The 24,711-nt window shown below is 42.1% G+C and overlaps 1 protein-coding gene across 1 annotated transcript in view; it reads left to right on the top strand.

The window, feature by feature from the left end:
* il1rapl2 (interleukin 1 receptor accessory protein-like 2) overlaps positions 1 to 22,341 on the top strand; it is a 364,605-nt gene extending 342,264 nt beyond the window's left edge. Inside the window, exons 10-18 of the mRNA XM_047585925.1 lie at positions 8,800 to 8,940; positions 10,246 to 10,306; positions 11,017 to 11,126; positions 16,901 to 17,046; positions 17,141 to 17,218; positions 17,318 to 17,434; positions 18,446 to 18,568; positions 19,420 to 19,650; positions 20,140 to 22,341. Of these exons, the coding sequence (XP_047441881.1) occupies positions 8,800 to 8,940; positions 10,246 to 10,306; positions 11,017 to 11,126; positions 16,901 to 17,046; positions 17,141 to 17,218; positions 17,318 to 17,434; positions 18,446 to 18,568; positions 19,420 to 19,650; positions 20,140 to 20,238 (1,106 nt within the window). The 3' untranslated portion in view covers positions 20,239 to 22,341. The remainder of the gene's footprint in view (positions 1 to 8,799; positions 8,941 to 10,245; positions 10,307 to 11,016; positions 11,127 to 16,900; positions 17,047 to 17,140; positions 17,219 to 17,317; positions 17,435 to 18,445; positions 18,569 to 19,419; positions 19,651 to 20,139) is intronic.
* The last annotated feature ends 2,370 nt before the right edge of the window (positions 22,342 to 24,711 follow it).

Genomic DNA, 24,711 nt, shown 5'->3' with positions numbered 1-24,711 from the left:
GTCAGAGGCCAAGACCCAGAGAAAGAGGGAGAAACCTAGAGAGACCAAGGGAAACGTAGAATGGTAAAGCAGCGCTGGAGGAGGAGATGGATTGTCTCTGTTGCCTCAAATCTCGGAGGTGAAGCGGGCCGCATGAGTGCACGCTATATGAAATAATGTGTGTACTGGAGGAAAAGCAGGGACAGGGAGAATTGGAGAGAAGAAATAAACAGGCACAGAAACGGTGGGAGGTAGAACGAGGAAGAAAATAGAGAAGTAATAGATGCAGACGGAGAGATAAAGATGGGGAAGGTTAGGGGTATATGAGAGGATTGGGTGTGATGAAGAGAAAAAGGGGGAGGGAGGAGAGCTAAAAACAGGTTCTCCTCTCTCCCCGTCTGACTCCTGCTGAACGCCTTGGGTGTCAAATCTATCTTACTACACTTAACTAGCACCCTAGGGACTCACATGCACAAGCACATGGGACCACACAAACACGCACCTCCAGAGGGGGTCAGGATGTGATTCGTCGGGTCCTCATTACTTGACACCGCAATTACCTGCGCGTGTGTGCAATGACTGAAACTAAAGCAAGAGGCTGCATGTCTACAGTTTCTAACATATTCTTTAGGGCGTCTGTGTCTGGTCAGATTTGATGCATATACACAAAAATACATAAATGCTCCCGTCCTGGGAGGCATCCGGTGGGGTGGGATCGTTTTAAAGCTGCGTCGCATCTTTGACTTTACCACACAGACGTACGCTGCAGTAGAAGGAGCTTGAAGCAGGTGCCAGTACACGCTGATATTGACAGCTCTGCCCAGAGGAGAGTTTTGTTTCCTGTGTAGCACCACAAGGTAGAGAGTTCAGATAAGATCACCCGCGATGCTTTTGCAGAAAGCTGCAACGTGCAGCGTGTTTTGGATTGTGGAGACAGAGCTCTTCTTTATGTATGTATCGCACTCCACTCAGAACTCTTAACACTATTCTGAAACACACTCACTCTTTCCTGTCATTTCTCTTTTTTTCTTTTTCTTAGCTCTTCTAAATAATGGCACAAATCTTCATCACATCAGTGACTTGTTTGAGTTATTGCTTAGAGCAAACACTACAGTAGTAGTTACTACAGAGCACTAACAATCCATATCTTTTCTGACTAAAGCTTAAAACTCTTTTCTTTGCTTTTACTACTTCTTCTTATCATTATTATTAGTAGTAGTAGTAGTATTATATAAGGCTTAAAGCACAGTTGTCAATCTGGCTCGCGGTGTGAAAATGACTTAGATAGATTCATTTCATTTCGGTGTAGGTGGAGTCTCAGGGAGAATCCCAGCATGTGGTCATTGCAGTGTCTGAGGCGGTTTCAGGTTGTGTCGTTGATTACCGACCGAATGTCAGCAGTCCCCAGGAGGCGCCCTCTAGCCAAGCAGCCGCTAGAAGGGGGCGCCACTAGGGGGATCCCGACGTGTTGTCATTGCAGCGTCTATAGGGGTTCCATCATTGTCATTGATATGGACCAATGTCAGCCTTCTCTAGTGGACCCCTTCTGGCTCGGGGGCCTAGAGGGTTTCCCAGTTTGAATGTACACTTGCAGTGGCCCTGTGTACAAAAGAGAACTGAGCCGCTTCTCTTTTGCTATTGAGGATGTTGGTTACTGGGCATTTAACCAAACTTTAACAAAGTTGCGGAAATGTTTAAGACAGATAAAGAAAGACAGTCTGGCTGTATTGAACAACGATGTTTATAGGCAGCGGCTATTATATTCACAGCTCGCTAATATCATTTGAAGTTATTTGTAACCTTCACCTCCAGCCCGGGCTGCATAAGAGTTGAGTAAGCCGGCCGAATGTTCCTGTGCCTGCTGCCCGAAGCCTCAGATGTAACAGGGTGGAACTGGGGTGTCTGAACACAACATGACAGCCCAAAACAAAGCACAAGTTATCTTAAGTTAGAGCGAGTTAGCAGAGCTTGATTTCATGCACCGAGTGTGATTGAATTAGGATGTGCTCTCACTCTGCAATGACCCAAGGTAATGGGGTTGATGCATCTATTGCCGCACGCGTGCACTCACACGGACTCGCGCACCTACTGCACACACAACATACACATCCGCTTATTGTAACTGACAGAGCAGAAAGAGCTGCCTTCAGCCGCCATGACGAGAGCCTTGCTAGAGACAGGGAGAGGGCGACGTGGAGGGAGGGAGGGAGGGAGAGTGAAAGAGCTGACAGGAGAGGAGACGGATTGAGGGAAAATGACAAACAGACAGACAGATGGGGACTCTGGGAAGACATGGACATAGTTTCTCGGGTGTCACTCAAAGCTTTGTGAGGGTTTGTGAAGCTTTGAGTCAGGGTTCACCACAGGCTCCGAATGTAGTTTTGTTTCGTTTTACTCAAGTGAGGACCTATTTGGGATGAGAAAGAACAACAAACCCCCCCATAATTATGTTTAGATGAGATACCTAGTCTTTGTGTGGTAAATGATTGTCGTTACACAACATCCATTTACCAACAGTGGAGCTTTTGATCACATTTCACAAGATTTTCAACAGCAGATGAAGTTTTCATCCCCATTTTTCTTCCTTTCTCCTTCGTTGAACACAAATGACACAAAAAAGCGGTTCGGAACATTAACGAAGCATTGTAGGTTATGCGCTGCGGTGGCGAGCTGTTTCCGTGTGGGTGTTTGTTGAGTCTGTACAGAAGTGTATACAGTATGTGAAGGTGGGAAAAGAGGGGAAAAAAGTAAATCCGTGCACAAAAGAGACACAAAAAGTAAATAAAGAACATTGCTAATTTGGTATTTTGCGATATTAATAACAGTGGTGATGTGTATGGAGGTAATAGTAGATTAAAATATGACATTTCGTTAATAAAGACGGCGCCTTGATCGATGCAAGGAAGTTTATTGGTAGACAGGATGTGAGGGAGATGGATGGAGGAAGGAGAGGTATTAAAGGGCAGGGATGAGAGGGGTGGGAATGCATGCGTGGATCATGGGAGAAGAATCCAGGGATGTTGGGGGGCGTCTCAGGAACCTTCGACTCCTTGTACCTCTAGTTCCTTTAATGAAAGACGGGAGTGGAAATAATTGCAAGATAGTGTGGATGGGAGTTGAACTGTAGTGATGCGCCGGTCGCGAACAAACCGATTCTAAAAGTCGGCTGGAGGATTTGAGTAAAGCTATTTAAATAATGAACATGAGAATCTGAGAGGCCAGCTGGGAGCCCAAAGAGCCGGCTCTTCTTAGTGAGTGGAACCAAAAGAACCAGCTCTCTAAAAAGAGCTGGAATTCCCATCACTATTGAGCTTAGACAAACCGAGGGGGAGAAGGTCAAGACTCACCTTATATATAGTTAAGCGCGGGATATAGTAGGACATGGGGTGTGGTCTTGTCCCTGAATGGACATGGGCCTTATGATGGTGCCATGTGATGTTAGTGGGGGCCTTTGGGTCCTATCCCTCAGTTTTGAATTTAGTGAATGTGGAGGCCAGGTGCTGTTTTTCATGTTTTGTTTTGTTTTGTTTTGTGTGTGTGTGTAGTAGTAGTTCCTAAACCGTTTTTGCGTGTCGGGCTGCATCCTGCTGTGTCATTGCTAGTTAAGCTGCGTAGAGAGTATGTATCGTCACCAAACTTTATGAACTAGAAAACAACAGACAACAATGAGAGCTGGGAGAGAGGATGTCTAGGGCCTTCAAAGAATTATTTTCTATGCTGATGCTGGTTTTAAAAACTATATTGACTTTAAACATCGTATGGTATGTTTCTTTGTCCTTTACTTTGTGTTGTCTTTTAAGAAGAAACTGCAAGTTCAAACATTTAGCTTCCAATGGTGGTTCCAAACTGAAACAGATGGTACACTGGACAAACTACCATGCTATTTTTATTTCATAATTTTTTTGTTGTTTTTTTTTTACATATTGCCTTGGCATAGAGTGCAGAATGCACTCCTTATAAAGCCAGATAAAATAAAACAGAAAAGATATTGTGGGGAATTCAAGAAGGTATCTGCATGTCAGCATGTGAAACAGAAAGAGGATGGCGGGGAGGAAACGTTATGTAAAATGTCTCATTGAGATTTCGTTCCTCCTATTCCTGTCACACGCAGACGCCACCGCCACCATTGCAATCGCCGGTTCTTTTTATGCCTAATAAGTAATAAGCGTACTTAAAATTCAACTTTAAGATTCGTTCCATTTTTTCCTGTGCACTGATATCAGGAGACGGCAGCAAGTGACACATTACTAATGGAAAATATCTGAAAAAGATAGATGGTGGGGGAAGTGGTGACAGAGGGTGGGGGGGTGGGGGGAGGCGATTGGGATGGATGGAGGCGGGGGGGGGAAAGAGAGAGAGAGAGAGAGAGAGAGAGACGTTGGTCTCTAAATGTGTCTCATTACTAATGGAAGCAATATGAGTTCACTTTACTGTAGAGCAAATATTTGGCAATTAGTTTAATTTGACTATTTTTCTTTCTCCCCCTCGGTCCGCCGTTGCTTCCCTCCTTCCCCCTCCCTCCTCCTTCCCTGTCCCCCCACTCTGTCGCTGTCTCACCTGTGTCTACCATGTTGTGTGTCTAGCGGAGAGTGCCTTGCTTTGGTGAGAGTAGAGCTGGAGAGACGTCTACTGGTGAAATGTGGTAACTTCAGCTGGGTTATACACAATGTAGTGCTAAATCCCCCCCCCTCCCCCAAAAAAAAAAAAATCTGGATTCAAAAATTGCAGAGAGGATTCTGGAACTCACCTGAATCCCACAGGTTTATATCCACACTGACAGCGAGACATGGAGAAAGAAAGAAATTGAGAAGTAGTCTGAGGCACACACTCAGAGATAAGTAGATAAGAACAGATGTAAAATAAAGAGAATTTAAAGAAAAGCAGCATCATGAATGTAAAGTGAACAATTTGCCTATATAAATATATTTAAGCACTTTACACCAATACAGTTACTTTTTGCAAACTATTTTTGAATGTATTTATATAAAAACATCAGTTCATCAATAGCCCGTATTATTATGAATGGAACAGTCCACCAGTATAAAAGCATCACTGTACACTGACCGGCAACAATATTTCAGATCATCATCATAAACTATTGCATAATATAGCAAACCAGTCACAAGTGAGCAGCTGTAGGTTCGTGTGTTCAGGCCTTTCATTAACATGCGTCTCCAGATTCAGCCTCAGTTTCCTGCTCTGTACGTAAATCAACCCTGGAGGTGTAATCTAAGTTTAGTGCAGGTCAAACTAATGTTGGGATGGATATCAGTAAAATAATAATTTGACATCAAAGTCATGACACATACACACATAAAACGGCGGTAGAGATCCGTTAGAGACAGCAGCTTGCAAAATATTCTACTTCCCAGTCTAGATAGGCCACACTGGATCCTAATACAAGGCCCCTTAATGCACAGACCCTTTTGCAGGTTGTGTGTTACTATTATGCACACACAAGAGACACATACAAGGGCAGCAGTGCCCGTATCATTTATTGCAATCTGTGTAATTTACACAGATTTAAATATATTAGGAATTCTGCAACATTTTTTAAGTGATAATTAAATCTTGATTTAATTTAACCTGATGTCTGTGATAATAATCGGGAACTGAAGAAGTATTCTCTTTCATTTGAACGGACTTAGTTGCACAAAAAAGTCACACAAAGATGTGATCGTTCAGATTCAGAAAACTTTATTTGCCCCCGGGGTGCATGACGTCCAAAAACAAGACGCGAGGAAACACAGAAGGAAGACACAGAGGCACGAGAGACGAGAGAATCTCTGCTAGACGTAAAAGGCAAACTCATTTATTACAAACTTCATAATATTAGGCGCTGTTGTAATTTAGTTCATTTGATTTATCTACAGCAACAAGATTGTGTTTGTGATTTACATCATAGAATAACACATGGTACATGGTTTAAGCTACTGTTCCTGTTCCTATTAATCAATAAACTGCAGTTTGAGAATGAAGCGCCTCCAGTAAAAGTTTTAGGGATGAGATGAGTTGGTGTGTGTGTGTGTGTGTATTTGTGTGTACTGTTTGTGTGTGTTTGTTTGTGTGTGCAGGCTACGTGAGTGAGAGTGAGACAGTAATGGATCATATTTCCCATGGTGTCATTCACCAGCCATGTTCCATTAATCTCCCATACCCTCATATTGCCTATGATAGCACTATCATTCATTCACACACACACACATACACACACACACAATCTGACATCCTGAATGTGTGTGTCTGTGACACTCCGACGTGATTTCATCTGCCTCTCCCAGTTAAGACGACGCGTTTTGTGATACGGCTGACTTTGTCTCTTTTCCCTGCTGCTCTGTGTAACACTCTGTGTCCTCACTGGTCCCGTTTGAGGACGTTGAACCCACTCGAGTCCAGGTTGGTCACTGGGCACTTTTCTTTCTGTTGGAGCTGGTTTAGTTTGTTCTTTAAACACTTGCCAAACGCCTAAATTTTCACCCTTAACCAATTTTCTTGTGAATGGGTTATTATCCCACCTGGAATTCATCTCTAGCCTGCCTTAGCTTCACTTAATTCTTAATGAATCTGGTAACACGCTATTAGGATTTCATTATTGTCCCTTTTTTCAATAAATACTCAATACTAATATTCAGTGCTACTAATCTTCACACAACTGGACATTCCTACAACCAATCAGAGACAGAATCAGAAACTCTTCTGTCCATCACCACATAAAATCCACCCAAATGCTTCCACTGGCCTGGCAGATCTTTGCATAATCAGTTCCCATCTGACCAAATTCCAGATCAATGTTCCACTCCTGAGAGCTTGTGGAAGATGCAAGCTCACACTGGCTTGTAGTCAAATAATAAAGTGTTCAGGTGAAAATATGGTTGGGCATGTAGTCTTGGATCATTCAGTGCTTATTCTGCTAGTTTGAAACAAAACCAAGGTGGATTTACTCCACCCAAGACTGTGTGTGCACTGAATGCGCCACTAGTAGCTGGATATGAGTAGTTGTGGTTCTTCACTGCTGCGGGTTGTTGCTGTGTGGTTTCCATGCTTTTTTTAATGACGCTCTACACTGGTCAAAGTACAAATTAAAATAATGTTCTCCTGCATGGAAACCGTCAGCTGTATCTGGCAACGCAGACTCTCACCATCCTGCCTGTTTTCAACTGAGGCTTGAACGGACCAGATATTGCCCCGTGTGCTTCGAAGAGGACTAACTCAGTGTCTCTATAGATTTATAGATATGGATAGAAGCTATAGATTTATGCTTCTGCATCAGAACTCTGTAGCTCTGCTCTGTCATTGACCACCAGAACCGCTGTGGTTGGTCTAAAAACCATTTCCTCATCTCATCTTCTCTCATGTTCTCACCCAGTAGTTGGGTTATTTGATGTCCTACACATGATTTACACGGGTGTCATGTCTTGCAATTTTATTGGAAGACAAGACACCTGTTTACGATCTCTGGATACTGTATATCACTGTATATCACTGCATATCACTGTGCAGGGCACTTTTGCAAAAGAGAATTTCTATCTGGTTAAATAAAGGTTTAATCAAAAAAACAAAAACTGTTGTACAACATTTACTAGTAACAACATGAGTCATTTGTTTTCAGATGCCTTTGTTGGAAATACACAGAGATTCAATACAGTGGCGTAGAAGTGACACCAGTGTACAAAGGTGATTCATATTGGGGCCCTGGGCAAAAATGACAGCGTAGGCCACGATGTGAGCGCTGTGCAGATCCTACGCTTAATCCTAAATCTATCTTAGATCATCAGTTTATTAAAATCGTTGACGACTGTTTTTCACCCCGTGGATTTATCGGCCACTTTCCTCTTGTCTTGTCCAGAGTAAATCCTCACAATGCCTGTGGACCAGACACAATCATAGACTGAGTGCTCAGGGAATGTGCTATTCTACTGTGGAACATCATGACCCAATTCTTTCAGTCGCTCCTGGACACAAGCTTTGTTCACCGCGTAGAAAGAATTATATCTATACTGAAATAGTTAAAGGCTAAAGTCCCAAAGGGCTGCAGGTCTGCGTTATTAATGGCTCAAAGGCTAAAGGTACGTAAATTCACCTCCGCTCCACCTCGGACCTGTGTGGGCCACATCAGCGCAGTGAATAATATATGATGCTGTGAGGTTGTGCACGGCCGTAGACACAGATGTACCTAACCCCTACACGTCACAGGGTGGCTGCCTCGCTGAGCTTCAGTCAAATGTTTTTCTCAGCTTTTCATTCAGTCTCTCACATGTTTTCTGACCTGAAGTCCAAAGATGAAGCATGAACGAGCGTTATTAGTTACGAATTAATTGGACAGTGCAAGTTATGTGAACATGTCTTTCATGTCTAGTTCGGTGTGTCTGTGTGCAGGTTGGTGCCTTTGTGCGCCTCGTTCACGCAGCCCAGTTCGGCTTTACTGGCAGGAAGACTCTTAATGATGCCTCAAAGTGCAGCTGTGATTCATCCAAAAAATAAAAATAATGAATAAATAAAAAATCACCACGTCAAATGAAAAGCAAATATCAGCGGCCCTGTCTGCGTTTGTGTTTGTGCAAGTGAATGAGTTTCAGTCTTTATCACCGGTGTAGAAAATGTGCCAATCTGACGATAATTGAAATTCTCATTTTTATATTTCCCAAAGTCATATTGCCGGGGATGGACTCAGATGAGAGCAAAGCAGTTTAGAAAAAAAGCATGCAACAAAATAAACACAAACCAGAAAACGCCCAGACACAGTTGCTTATTCCTCACAACATTAACTGATGATAAATGATAAAAACTCATCAGTTTCTCTTCTCCTCCCGCTCCGGACAGATATGTATCGTCTGGAGTTAGCCGGTGGTCTTGGGGTCATATTGCTGCTGCTGGGAGTCCTAACTGCACTTTATAAGTGTTACAATCTGGAGATCATGCTCTGCTACAGGAGACACTTCGGGAGTGACGAAACGGAAGATGGTAAGTCGTTTCGAGAGCTTCGTTCCCGAGAAATTTTTGCTTCAGGTCACTGGCACAGCAGGCCATCAAGATCAGAGCGAGAGTTCAGTATCAGCATCTGTGTATGTGAGGGTCACGATATCACAGTGAGGCAGGCCTTTGAATCTTGGATACAAAATAACTTTAGATTATTGTGTGAAATGTGGTCAGAATTATGCTAATCATGTCTCCTACAGTTGTTGCTATGATATCATGCTCACGACTTGTGGACCACCAAGTTATATTTTTTGAGGTCAGGTTGACCTTAAGTTTTGACTTTTAACCACCATCACAATGTTATGCGGTCCCTCATGGTGTTCATGAGTTATCATGTTGACTGACGTCAGTACATAGGACAGGATACACAAAATTTGAATGCGGCTGAATTCACGGCTGCTGTCTGCTTAAAGGCATGGAAGATGTAAGCTCATTTAAAGTATTGATTTTAAGTTAAGGTCCTCAGGCTACCTCATTTTCTTAGGAGAGGCTCTTACCATTCATTATTACACAGGATGAGATGTTACGATCCCAGGCAAAGCCCATTTAGGAGCCCAGTCCAACTGAAAACCGACCAGCAGGCTAGCAGTCAGCTACCAGCTAGCAACCAACAAGAAGACACCAGCTAACTAGCCTAGCCAACAACAGCAGGCAGAATACGGCACATCACTGGGGGTTTCAAGTGGGCACCTCCCTTTACTGATATTTCATTAAGTTAGGCCCACGGCACCACAAGAAGGCAAGAAGTGAGTTCCAGCATCCCAGAGTCACCCCCCTCCGTGCTGCCATCGCACAACCCCGTTTTCCCTGCATTAAATGACTTTCAACCACCAAGAAATGACAATGAATTTGGCACGATAAGAGATAAAACCAGAGGGACTGAAGGTATATTGAAGAAGCTCTCCTACTACAGAGTTATGGCGTCAGATCAGACCCTAATGCCGTATCCTGACGTGCAGAAATGTAACTATGCATCGTGGTGACGCACAACAGAAGAGCTGTGATTGGTCCTCTTGCTAGTGTAGCAATTTTCAAAGACAGCAAGTAAAGGCTAACTAGCAAAAAGGACAAAGTGCTGACTCACACCATCGTAGGTGCCTAGGTTACACTTCCTGTGTCAGACAGAGGTATAAACCGCATTTAAAGCATATTAACTGTAGAAGCTCAGAGATGTACTTGTTTTTCTCATGCCTGGAAATAGGCAGAATGCAGGTTGATGCAATGTCCATCATTTGCGTCGGGTCTCACTTACTGTGCTCATGTTGTGTGTGTCTCTCACTCTCTCCACAGACAATAAGGAGTATGACGCCTATCTGTCCTACACTAAAGTGGATCTCGACTCGCTGGGCAGGTCAGGCTCCACAGGGCTCTACAGCACTGTGCAAATGTTTTGGGTGTTTCAAAAGTGTAGATACCTCCAAAAATACGCTGTCTGTCATGAAGTACTGCAGACAAATCAAATCAGTATTGCTACTCTAGTGCTGTCTGCCTTGTGTTGCATAGGCCTATTGTTTGAGGGCTCTGTGAGGGTACTGTCTGCAGCAGGACTCTTTGTTCTTCTGTAGGTTTCCACTCATTCTCACACTTCTAAATATACTTTGACTTGTCAGATGGCCAACTGATTTGTATTGCACAGTATATGAGATCCATTCAAGTACCTCGAACCCTTGCACGGTGCTGTTTGTGAATGCTTTTTATCACGTCGATGACAGCTGTCAGTGACAGCTGTATGAGAAGGAACTATTAACCTCAACCTCAGAGAGGTTTAAATTAAAAAACAACCTAGGATTTCAAAATAAAACCTCTTTCTTTATGACTAAAGTGGGGCAGACAGACAAAGAAAATCTTGCACAAGGGAGGTTTCCTGGTGTGGTCACCTGAGTTCTCATAAGCAGCACTTTTAAAACCACAACCAAGTACCTTTGTTACATTCTGTCAGTGTACATGTTGGAGTTGGACTTAATAACTTGTATTTGTTGGGCAATGTATCTATCTATCTAAATGCATGTGTAGCCACCAGCAGGTTCTGATTTACCAGTTCTGTATGTGCTCTCAATGCAGGACGAGCAGCGACGAGGAGACGTTTGCTCTTGAGATCTTGCCGGACGTTTTGGAGAAGCATTATGGATACAAGCTGTTTATACCAGACAGAGATTTAATACCCAGCAGCAGTAAGTATCAGTCTGTCTACAGCAGATGCCTGATGCACACACCCACCCCCACGCACACATACTCAGTCAACAATACAAACCTCAGCGCTCAGGATTCATCAGTCTGTCAGAATAAATAAAAATGTAAGCGGATCTTCATCATAACACAGTTGCAGCCACACACATATGTCTGTGTCAGCTCCCAGGGGTCACAACACTCATGCATAGGTGGCTCAGAACACCATGTGGAGCTTCACCTCATGCACACTTTCTGTTTCCGTTTCCCACACATGTCTAGACCACACTTTTTTTTTTACAGATGTTGCACATGACTGATGGCATGCATAATGTTCACACGCTCACAGTCACGAAAAAAACAAAAAAAAAAAACACATTGTTTGTCCGAAAACATGACTGCTATTGTTATGCTCAGTCAGTTGGCGCTCTTACCTGCTGCGGACACACGCACATGACCCCCATGCACATGTAGACATGCACTATTTATCCGTGGCCCTTCATTTTACCAATGCTAATTATACATGTGGGCCTGTCCTTGTGGCATCCACTGTTTTCAGTGTAAACACAGTGACATAGGAACAAATGCTTCTCCTGACTGCAAATGTGCACAGTTCCTGCTGCTGTCGGGGTGCAACTTTTGCAACTTGCAGCCTTGGCAGCAATGTCCTATAGCAACCATGTGAAAGGAGAAATGAAATAAGATCTACGGTTAGAGGTGTCTAAGCTCCTAGAATGATTTAACTCTTCACAAGGGCAAAACAGTTCAATAAAGGGTTAGGGTTATGGTTGTATTGCAGCAATGTAAAGTAAAATGATCATATTACTGTGTTCTTCTATTTCAACACTAATTGAGAGGGCACTTGCATTAGTTTTAGTATAATGAATGGGAATAAGCCAATATACTGACATCGTAGATAATGTCCCTCTATCATGGTCTCATGCAATGTTCCACAACTGTATGTTCATGGGTAGTGGCAGCTGCTCTAGTAATCACATTACAGCAGGATGCTTCCTGGTCTGCTCAGTGTTTTCCAGTCTGAATCTCCTGGTTGTGCTGAACTTAAAGGAGCTAGCCTGGTGTAGCCAGACTCAATTCTTATCAGAATTTGAGTCTAGTAGGACGGCACTTGGATTTCATTATGGGGCGTGTTTCGGCTGATACAGAGAAAAAGAGGAATCTCTGCATGCAACTGGAAATGAAACCACCCAAATGATTTCATTGGCCTAGTAGATCTTTACCAGGCCAATCAGTTCCTACCAGAGCGACTTTCTGCCACAAACATTTCATGGAAGTAAGATGGATAGATGGACCTACATGCATGTACTTCTTTAAATTGTTATTGTTTTTTCCCGCGTCCTTATTTAAATGTTTAGAAATGGAGAGAGATGGGATGTAATGTGGTGTGACAGAGAGAGAAATGCAATGTACAGTATATACAGAGACGTGCCTGTATTCTCAGACTGGCAGACATATGCACACACATAAATCCATCACTATTAGGCTCTGCTCAGGCCTTGCCCACAGCAGGAATGATGAATGGATCCTTTAGATGGGAATGCAGTCAGGTTGCTCTGTTTCACAGACTTGTTTGTGGTGTAAGAACACACCTTTTCTGGTGTTTTAAACATTAGGGTACAGAATTAAAGCTGCACTTATCTATATTTTTTCATTAAAAATGGATCACACTATGACTTGTGAACAGAATCCCTCACAGGAAGGAACCCACAGTCGTTGCCAGACTCAGTCTGTATGTTTTCCAGCCCAGATATTTCACTCGGTTGTCAGTGAAACACAAACACAGAGGAGAGTCTGGCAAATATTGGTCTTACATCAACCACGTGGCCAGAGGCAAAGCTGTAAGTGAATGCTAATGTCGCCTCATTGTCTGCTATTGCACTGAAATGGACACAAATTTCGACAGTTTAACACAGTTGTCCTGTTAGGAAGACTGTGCCTTTAGCTTTGAATACTCAGAATACGAGGTCTGGCCAAGATATTGGCAGACAGGAGTTTTTTTTGTTTGTTTGTTTTTTTAAATCATCTTTTTGTCCTTTTGCCTTTATCTGACAGCTAGCAGTCTAGAGGCAAATAAAGAAGCAAAGGCAGAAAGCTATCAAAGTTCCTGCAGACAGGTCAGAAATTAAACTGTTACCAATCAGAATGCAGTTAAAATTCAACGGTGCTTGGATATTTTTCATTTTTATGGATACTGCACATCCACTATTTGTGGACTGTTGATATGGGGCCAGTTACAAATCAGTCTGTGTTTACATTGATAGGCTGCTATAATTTAGGCAAGGTGACTTAGCGCTTCAGGAGACTGAGCGTGTAATAACTTGTGATCTACTAGCTCGGTGCATTAGAAACATCAAAAAAATGATTCAGTAGTCTCCGAGGTCTCTGGTTAATTCAAGTGAAGTGTGAGATTAATGCGTGGAATAAGATATTGAGCTATTATCTCGTGCGAATTAGCATTTTGTTGCCAAAATCACCTTTCTCCTTGTCCTAAAAACTTCCAAAACAACAACAACAGAAATAACGCGGTGTCTCAGACAACTTTATAATGTGGCTAGAAAGCAACAAACTAATGTGTGTTCTTTGCATAATTTAACATTTCCCCCTAAAATACATAAATAAATTTCCTTAAATATAATGAACGGCCTTGCTCTACGCAGCCTGCCCTCAGCTAAAATTATGCCTCGACGCACACTCAAAAAGTCATATTTCTCCCAGCGTGGGGTTTGTTCTCTTTGACCTGAAAACATCCTAAAAACAAATGTCCGCTGTGAATAAGAACAAACATCGCTTTGTCTAAGTTGCACATGGTCTACAGGTCACACAGTGCGGAGAACACACAGACCTGAGAGCATCACAGAGGCAGATAGAGGTGGCTTTTTATTGCTCACCAAAGCCACGGAAGAGCAGCACGACAACGCACCATTCAATTATCCACTCCACTTAGCTGTCTGAAATGAACAAGAGAGTGGGGAATAAATAACGGGAACAGAAAGAAGGTGACGACGGGGTCCTTACTGCGCGTTGTTTTATTAATTGACGTACATAATCCTTACAAAACGGAAGAGCGGACAGAGGAAGCGGAGGGCGAGAGGGAGGAGGAGGAGAGGTGAGAGGAGAAAGATAAAAAAAAGAAGGATGGAACAGCGAACGAGGGGACGGAAAGAAAGGGAGTGAATTTGGGGATGCGCGGTACTATTTGCGCCCCTCAAATTGAGCGTGAAATTGCAATGTGTTGTTGGAGAGTCTCCGTCATTAATTTAGCTAGAAAGTGAGGAGATGGGGAGCGAGGGAGGGAATCGGCTGCTCACGGAACACAGACATTTTCAGTAACTACAAATTTGAGAAATAATGAGCAATTTCAGTGCCCGCGTGCTCCAAAATAATAATAATAAAAAATATATATATATAAATATATGCGAACAAATAAATGGAAATGAGCCGTTTTTGGGGAGATGGGTTTTCACTGGTCTTGGCGTGAAGTTCATTTATGCTGACACATACAGAAGCTCCACCTCAGATTTACTCTCTTTCCACTTCTCATCACCTGCCTCATCTCTGCCAGGAGTTCACAATTTCCTCTCTAAGTTCCAAGTAAGAGCTGATGGAGGCGTATGAGCACCGCTCTGATCCTTATTGAAGAGCTGACTACACTGTGCTGTGTCAGAGCCAAAAGTCTCGCACAAGCATTTCTGTCACTCTGCTGTATTCCCCCGTCAGTCATTCAAGGCATTTATAGACAAAATGACTTGAAGGATGCTGCCGGCAAGGGAGGGGCAGATACAAGGGTAGAAGAAGTTTGCCTAATATATTGTAATGATAAATTCACATTTGTGGTTTCACGCATAATCCGGCAATAAATAAAATTCATGACTAATAGGACTGGTTCAGCGTGTTGAGAAATACACTTATTTGCTGCTCTGTGGGCATTATTGGTTTATGTCTATAAGCTAGAGCCAAGAATTTAAGAGACAAGAAACAAGAGGCAACTTGCGGATAACACTAATGATCTCATTATAGTTTAATGTTTGTTTTCTGGGAAACCAATTGTCCTGGCATTGATGAAGATATTATTTTTACATCTTCCACATCTTGAACATTATTGCAGATTGGACACACCCCAATGGCGACGGCAAAGGAGGTGTTTCTTGCATCCTGTTGCCATATCTTCAACAGATAAGCAAAAGGTCATTCATCAGACCAGGCCACCTTGTCCCATTACTACATGGTCCAAGGCCCTTTTACTCGTGAACGGGGGTCAGAATGAACATCCAGACTTGTGTGTAGCTGAATAAAAATGAATCTCCAATGCCCTTTCTACCAGAATCAGCACTAGTTTTTTCAGCAGCTTCAGTTCAAAGTTAAAGACAAGTTGTCTTCAAGCTAGCTTAAACTGCCAGGCAAACTTCTAACTTGGCTTTCTTTGTAGTTACTCATGGCATCTACACTATGGTTGCCTTAATTATGCAAGTTACAGTTCATGCACCTAGTTTGTGTTCACCATGAAACTGTTACACCATGTGATATCCCCATATACCCACTCACGGAAATGCTGGTAGGGTTTTTCTTTTCCCCCAAGTTTGGAGTTTGGATTCCTTCAAGTTTTATGCTACCAGTTCCCAATCCTTTTGTTGGATATCACTGTGTTCATGTCTAGCTTCAAATCATCTTCACTTTATTCCCTTGCTTTTGTGAAAGCAATAGTTCCCATCCATACAAAGGAACAAAACTAAAAACATGGAAGATAATTATTTATCTATCAAAGATTATTAACAAGACAGTGTGATCACATTGTTCTGAGTGGTTTTCATCTATTTCACTGTTATGTCTCACAAAAGGTAGGATACTACAGAACAAAAGGCCAGCTTTCACTAAAATGCTGATAGCATAGTCTCAAACACAGTGTACAGAAGAGCTAACCAAACGTCCAAAATGACTACAGCATCATAAATCTTATCATGTCATCATAAAGTACAAACCAGAGCAACAAAAAGTTAAGAAAACTAAGGTGCCAGTTAGGGAGCTAGCGAGGGACAAAGAGAGCATATGGACTCAATACACAAGGAAGACAAAGGTGACAGGGCACAGATGAAAACTGTCATAAAGGTGGCAAAAATACAAGGGCAGAGAAACGGTGTAAGGTAATCCTTCTAGGTAAAACAGGAAAATGTCTGTAATGGTTGTCAGTCAGTAGTATATCCAAAGAAAATCTGAAAACAACACATTACACCAGTCATCCAAGACGTTTGTTGGATTTTAAAGAACTGGTGGGGAGTTGGGGTTTTTATAAGAACATCTATTGATGTTGTCCACCAATGACTAGGGTCTGTTAACAACCAGATACTACTCTAATGGCGGGTTATCAGTTGAAACTCTTGCTCACAGATGTTAAGCCTGTATTGGAGATTGATGGCAGATTATATCTCAGTCCATCCCTTCTGTTCAGAGAGGGGCTTTCCGATTGGACATAGATGGCTTCCTTTACTACTCCTTTCAAACCATCAGTCTTTGTCTCAAATGTGGACATTGTTGTCCTCACAGAAGTTGCCTTCGGCCTTCAGGTGTAAGTAGACAGCTGAATCCCAGTCCAAAGAGCTGGCTCTCATGTGTTGAGCCACACGTTTGTGAATGGGTTGTTTAATTTCCCCTAGTGTACTAGGGGTCTGGACATTCCTCAGTAAACTGAACTGTGTAAATGTAGTTCATAGGAATAATCCTCAACCCGATATCATGACATTCATTCTGCATCTTCCTCTCCCAGCCTACATTGAGGACTTGGCTCGTAGCGTGGAGCAGAGCAGACGCCTGATCATCGTTTTGACCCCAGAGTTTGTTGCCAAAAGAGGGTGGAGCATCTTCCAGATAGAGACGCGCCTACACTCCATGCTGGTTACCGGGGAGATCAAGGTACGAATTATACCTTGATTACATTCCCACCTGTTTGAGGACAATATGCCCAGTAAGGTAATGGTAAAGTAATCTTACCTTCCTTCATGTCCAGGTGATCATGATAGAGTGTGCAGACCTGAAGAATGTCATCAACTACCAGGAGGTGGAGACACTTAAACATACGATCAAGGTATGCAGAAAGAATGATGAATGAGTGGAGGGAAGGAAGGAAGAAGAAAAGGATCTGAAGGGTATTATTAACCCAAAATCAAAACTCTACTCTTTTCAGGTTTTATCCATCATCAAGTGGAGAGGTCCTAAGAGCAATGAGTTGTCCTCCAAGTTCTGGAAACAGGTGGTCTATGAGATGCCTGCTAAACGCAGAGAGACGTTGTCTAGACGTCAGGTAAGTTCTGTTTTTGTGTTTTAAGTTAACCACAAACCTAAAACCAGTAAAACGGTTGTGGACTGGACCAAACACATAGTGTATAGCTACAGAGATAAAAACACTATTCAAATGTCCTATAGGCGAGAAAAAGAAAAAAAAAAAGTGCAATGGAAATTTACTCTCCCCTGAGGTGCACACATTCACTACAGACAGATGGCCTTTGAAATCTGAGCTTAACACAGGTAATGTATTCAAATTAAAATCACAGTGAGCTAATTGTGTACATGTTTACCATGTGTTAACACCTCAGGTGGCGTATGCCCTGATTAGCAAATAAGTCTTCTCCTGCTGCTTAACACTGAAGAATAATCATCAAGCACCAATGACAGCATGAATTATATAACTGCAATAATTAGGATGCTATTATTGTAATGTTCATGGAGTAGTGTTCCTCTAATAATCTGGTTAATAAAAAGAAGAATAACAATGCCTTGTGTAACCACCTCAGTCAGAACTGATTGGCCTTTGATTAAACACTTGAGCTGGCCATTCTCTAGTTGGAAAAAGAACATTCTTTCTGTACATTTTTCTTGTTTCTTGCCCATTTCGGAGTAAACATTGGGTGACGTGACGAGTTTTCAGGAGACAAACAATGAATGGTCCAAATATAATTAATGTGAACAAAGTCAGAACCAATTTGAGCAGCACCATTGGGGGAAAAAAAGCATGAAGCATGCTTGGACAGCTCTGTCAATGTTACGTTTTATGTTTACTGCTTCAGTTTTTATTCATTAGGCCAGCAGAGTAGTAACTAGACACTGATATCTAATCGTCTGCAATTATTTATGATGGGAGAGCCTAATACAAAACACTGTAACCAAGAACTGCAGTTAACAGGCCAAGGAACCCATGTCCTAGCTGAGATGTACAAGAACTGGGTTTGGTCATCAAATATACAAATATGCGTACACAAATACGTAGGGACATAACGACAGCCGTAAACCTTATATTGTGCTTCTCTGTAAACAGGTTATGGACTCTGGTGAACAGGGCCTCTTTGGTGACCTACAGACAACTGTTTCCACCATTGCTATGACAACCACCTCTGCCACCCTGGCGCCCCCTAATGAGAATCGCCATGGACATCACCAGGTCAGCTATTAAATGTGTACTTATGCACTCTGGTGTTATTACTTTCCCCATTTTAACTAGTGTACACACACAAACAGGAAAACAATAACAGGAAAAACACATATACACATGCGTAGTAGGAGTACGGGTGGGTTTTTTAATTCATAAATCAGGCTTTGTGTTATTGCATACTACAGGTGCAGGATATAGAATTGCGGGCATATTGAGACAGAACACAAGACGTTTGTGGAAACTAATCACCATTACAGTCTGCTGTTATGAGCTAAAACACTAATAAAATATCTTCAGTTGGTCAAATAATATTGTGGAACTCTGTGCCAACCACATAATGTTAGCTGTGTATAAGCAAGCTACTTTTAGATTTCTTATTTTTCCACGTTCCCCATAAAAAAAATTAAATTTTATTTTCATAGCTCCCACCACCATAGAAACTGTATCAAGTCACTTTACAGAACTCAGTGCCTGAAATGTCCAGAACAAGCACAGAAACAGTGTCGGGAAGGAAAAGGCTTGATCACAACCCAGCTCACATGAACGGACCCTTCTGCTTGAGGCCGGCCAAAGATGCCAAAGAGAAGAGAGGGCTGGCATAATCTATGAATATATAAAGTTAGTGGAAGGACCACAGATCAGAAACACTGCTGTGTTTTCAAAGTTTAGTTCCAAGAGAAATTAAGCCAAATCTAATTAGTTTGTAAGTTATTGGTCCTAGCTTATTTAGTTGACCTAAGAAGTAGAGGATGTTTAAATAATAATAATGCATGAAGACGTTGTCATATGTTGTTTCTTATGTAATTATACCAACAAATAAAAGTATTCAAAAAGTTGTGTTTTTTTTTTCCAATCCATAGGTTGCCTTGGCAACGGAGATCCCTGACTACAACCAGATGACCTTGCCACTAGGAGGGGGCCACACTGCCCAAATGAGGCATTTCTGCCGCAGCTACGAGTTCCAGCTTCCCCCACAGCCCTCCTCCATGTCACCTCCCCTCCCACCCCCCTCCACAGTGCAGTTCTCCACCCTGGGCCCCGGGGGGCGCCATGTCTACTGCAACATCCCTATGACGCTGCTGAATGGACAGGTGGGAGTGAAGGCTGGTGCCGCGTGTGTTTTTTGTTTTTTCTTTCGTTGTTGTACTTAGCTAGTCTCTAGCACCCAACATCTGCACAGAGTATCCTTTTCTAAAATGTCCATGGTGTTGTTTGTGTGCATGTGCTCAGAGTTTAAACACAATTAAAATAAAACCCCTCTTTTCTCCCCAGGGGTTCAGAGCAGTTCACTGGGGAACAAGAGGTCTGTTTGAATAAAAGAGAATATAGAAAGAAAATAGTATATTTTACCCAACCTGAGATATTTATTTATTCTAACAGACTGGGACATACCTATCGCATATAGTGTTGCATATTTGTTGTACATAGGACATGGCACACTATTGGCATGCAGTAGTACCATATAATGTAGAAGGAAGCACTTGTTTTCTAGTTTGTAAGGCTGTAGCTGTAGATTCTTGCTAGTAGTCACAATGCAGGGTAAATTACCGCTCATTGCTGTGGTGTTGTGTGTTTCCCAGGTATCTCAGAGCAGTACCCTTGGGAAGAAGCCAGAACTCCACCTGAACAGCACCTTCGTGCCACTTACCAGCAGAGAACTAAGCTCTGACATCTGGTAGATGGACTGTTCAACTGGTACTGGATCGCAGGACCCGTTTACAGACTTGTTTTTCACTGGCTTCTGGGAGACTGGTTGGTCGACTTGGTTTTCATCTGGGTTTTCTTGGACTGTGTACAGACTTGACGTTGGACTGGGTTTTAGAAAAGACTACCTGCAGACTGCTTTTGGGCCACTTCCCACCACGCTGTGAACAAATGACTGCTTAAAGACTACAGAAGGACTGGCTTCACACTTGTCGGGTACAGTGGCCGCAGACTGCTTGCAGACTGTTCATAAAAGTCGCAGAGATCTGGTTTTGGACCAATAAACTGGTAACAAACTGATACCAGCTGAGTCACAACTACCGGAAGTGAATGCTACTGAATGGCATGTGTCCTGGCCATGCCGGGAGAAAGGTCATGCCGAGTTTGTAGACAGGTATGAATGTGTGCGTTGAAGAACTACAAAATTCAATGAAAAGGTCCTAGATACCTAATGACAAGTGAGTATCCGGTAAGTACTACTCTGTTTGTCAAGCATGATGTCAAGATGGACTTTGGTGCACCAAAAAAAAAGAAAACAACAAAAAAAATAATAATGAAAAAAAAAAAGGATTTCTGAAGTCTGCTCACACACCAGCTGTTGTGAAAACCAGATGATTTGCCAGCTGTTTGAATACGAGTCTTCTGAAAACAAAACGTAGCGTAATCTCTGAATGCCAGTCGTTCTTCTAGTTATGGAAGACTCTGCCTGTCGACTAGGTGGCTTGTCAGGCAGACATCAAGCAATGATCTTAGAGTACCAGACCACCTTAAGACAACTAGTCAACCTCTTGGAAGTATTTCTCTACAGCTAGCTAACCGGGTTTGCTTCTTCAAAACCCAAACTGGTTGACTTCAAGAATGGAGTTCAGTAGGAATGGCAAGACGACGTAGTTTGTAACAGAGAAAGCACAGTTAGGTGGAGACTAGTTAGTTGTATGAAGTAGTTGACTGAAAGGCTAGTTACTACTTGAGCTAGGATTGTGCTCAAAGGCGCAGCGGGACTGGATGCCAGCCAGCACGCCAGCCAGCACACCACCTTACGATGCAGTAACCTGCAGCTAGTCAACTCAAACCAACCGGCCAAAAGATGAATGGTCAACTTTTACCACCAACCTAAAAGCATACAGGACATGGCTTTTTTCTATTTGCATGACCACCCATTTAGATAAAAAACTAATAATGATAATCAAATAAATATAGATAAAAGAGTAAATGATACAATCATTTGTTGCAGCCTCTTTTAACGTGGACGCTAATAAACATCTTCTGTTGATATTTGTTTCTTGTCCGGCTATAGTGATGACAACTGACAAAGGGAAAAAAAGGAGGCGTCCCTCCAAAAACATTCATTTTGTTACGTTTTATTAAACGGTTTTATCCTTTTAGAAGGTCAGTGAGGATTTTTTGTTTTTTGTTTTTTACTAGACTTTGTTTTTACTGTCTGTTTGTTACATTAATCTCTGTACAGCTTCCATAACTTATGTATAGACATATACATGACGGTGATTTGGTCAAATGCAATTTCTGTTGGCACCCACTTTGCTGTATGTGTGTGCTCCAGAGCCTCGTTTTTGCGTTTATTCTGTTCATCTTTTCATTAATGGATGGATGGATGGATGGATGGATGGATGGATGGATGGATGGATGGATGGATGGAGCAGTACAACCCTGCTAACCTGCTAACAGACTGAACATGGCCACTACCAGTTCGCCAAAGGGGGGGGGGGCTTCACTGCATAAACAGCTGTTATCCAAGCTGAATCCAGACCACATTATTTTTTGTGAGCTTTAAAAAAAATAATAAAAAAAAAGTCATGATTATTACCATAATATTTAAGCAAAGTGGATAATGTTTTGAATTTACACAAAGGTACCGTCATTGTCTTATTAGAACCAATGAATTCTGGATATTTGAGATTGTTTGATACAATAATTAAATATTTGAGTTGTTATATTCGATGGCAATATACAGTATAGTGGTTGTCCTTTACTTTCTGCTCATTTCTTTGACTATTCTTTGGATATATTGGTTGAAATAATTTAACTGAGAGCAAATAAAAATTATACAAGTTGTTTTATACATTTCGCACGACTGCTGTCTTGACACTATCGACCATTCTCAGACTTCCTCTTTGTTATTTTCAGTTTTGTTGTTGACCAGAATTTTTTTGTTTTTTTTAAGTCAGCTGTCACGCACCACCGCTCCTCTACTTCAGCTCCTTGTCTTTAATATCTACTCGTCACGAACAGCCCACTTCCTCCCTTTCAAACTGACTCAGATTACCTAAAAAAATTTAGTCATCCAGTCTGGTTTTTGCCAGATTGCTTAATGCATTTCCTTGTATAATGTTGATAATCATATGACCTCTCTTTCACCTCTGTCTGCCACTTACAGGAGCAGTGCACGACAGGAGGACAAATGAGTGATATTAACTTGATGTGAGGGCTCCTGGGACCAAAACAGACATTCAGTTATTGAGTTATTCTTAAAGGATGAACAGTTGACAAACAATATAAGAATACCTTATTAATATAGCCTTTACCCTGCCTTTATTATAGAATTGGTCCCTAGTTCATTGAATTATGTTCAAAATAGGAGAGACAAATGTCACGTGAAAATGCAAGTCACAAGTGTTGCTCAAGCTTTGCTGGGTGCGTTAGCTGACGAGAAACCCGTTGCTGCATCATAGTGGTGGCACAGTCGTGTGCTGGTTAGCTCTGATGCCTCCCAGCAAGAAGGTTGTGGGTTTCTCGGTGTGAGTGTGGATGGTTGCCTGCCCCTCTGTGTTAGCCTTGTCATAGACTGGAGACCTGTCCAGGGTGTGCCTCGCCTCTTGCCCTCAAGAGGACAAGCAGACGAATGAACATTTGATGTTACAAGGATTTTGCAAAATAATAAAGCAAGTAAAAGCATTTAAAACAATTTGTTTCTCAAAAAACTTGTATCCCACAGGGACCCAGAAGAAGGATGTTGAAACACTTTTAACCGTCATGTGCGTTGTGTCTTCCTATAAATGATGAACACAGTGACTATTGTCACGGCCTGTTCAACTCATAGGTCTTCATTTCCACCAGTCAGTAGCATTTAAAGAAGTGACAACTTTGGTTACTACGGGCCCACACACGCAACTTTCACTGATGTGATACGTGAAAATGTGAACTGTGATTGAACTGTTTTTAAAACTCTCAAGACCGTTTGAAATGTTGCTTAATGTTACGGAACTGAAAGTAAATGTTTTCTAGCATCTTGTCAGATGGAACATACCAGAACTATCTTGTTGTGAATTTGCTATCATTCACCAACAGATTATCTCACATTGTAGTCATACATACCCTTTTTTGGAATACCTGCCTCATGCTCTACTTAAGGTATTACCAACCAGGTAAGTACAGCACAGCGAGCCATGGCACAGGTGTTCAGAGACACAGTTGTAGGCAGTCTGTCAAACCTGGATACCAGAGATTGGATTTATGGCTCTTTGAAGGGAGCCGGAGCTTATGGATCGCCACCCCTATGTGAAATTTAGTCACTCACTTTAGTCACTTATCATCCAGAGTTGGATAAGTGAGAAAAAAGGGCTTTTAAATTGGTCCAGGCATTGTCCTAATCGGGTAGCGCAGTTGTTAGCTTTTAAGCGTTGTAATGTAGACTTGCCAATTAGCCAGACATTCGCAAGAGATGGTAAACAAACTCAAGAATTGTCCTAATTACTTCCTGTGACCTGTATATTCAAATCGATTTTAAGTGTCAATGCAATTAGCACGAAGGGATTGCCTCGGGGCAGATATAGATTTGTCACTGTATTCGGGCAAAGCACCGCTGCTAGGCGCAAAGACAACACGCAGCACCTGAAAAAAAAAACAGCACACCGCCGTGACTGCTTTTCAGTCACGGTATATAGTCCCAAGTCTGGATCTTTTTTTCCGCTTATCCAACTGTGCTTGCTGCACTACAACTTTCGGATTCCACTTCCTCCCTGTTTTAACCGTGTGCGTCTGACACCTCACCACTGAATCTTTCGACTGAATGACAGTCATCACCAGTCTAGCTTCACCCCACTTGAACTTTTCTGTCAGACTATTTACTGGGCGCTTTATCACTAAGACCTGCATCATACCATTTCACTTCAACTTTTTTTTTTTTGTTGCTGTAAAAAGAAAAAAAAAATGGAGGAATACAAGAACTGTGCAACTGTGACTCAGATCCTATCACTTTTAAGAACCTATCAATAGATTTGGTTCGTTCGTGAACATCACATCTCCATTGGATACAATTTCCTTTATGAGGGGGTTGTGTCCACGGTGGGTTCTTGCTTATCTTTAAATGTGACTACATTGAAACCAACACAATGTAACACTTTACTGTTTTTTTACTTTCCTACTTTCATTCCATCATCTCATTGGGAACCGTGTAGAAAAGAATCGGGCTGTTCTCTTTAGTTTTTTTT

Source organism: Mugil cephalus, chromosome 5 (genome assembly GCF_022458985.1).
Source record: "Mugil cephalus isolate CIBA_MC_2020 chromosome 5, CIBA_Mcephalus_1.1, whole genome shotgun sequence".
Classification (NCBI taxonomy): Eukaryota; Metazoa; Chordata; class Actinopteri; order Mugiliformes; family Mugilidae; genus Mugil; species Mugil cephalus.
This window is presented reverse-complemented; position numbering and strand designations above follow the sequence as displayed.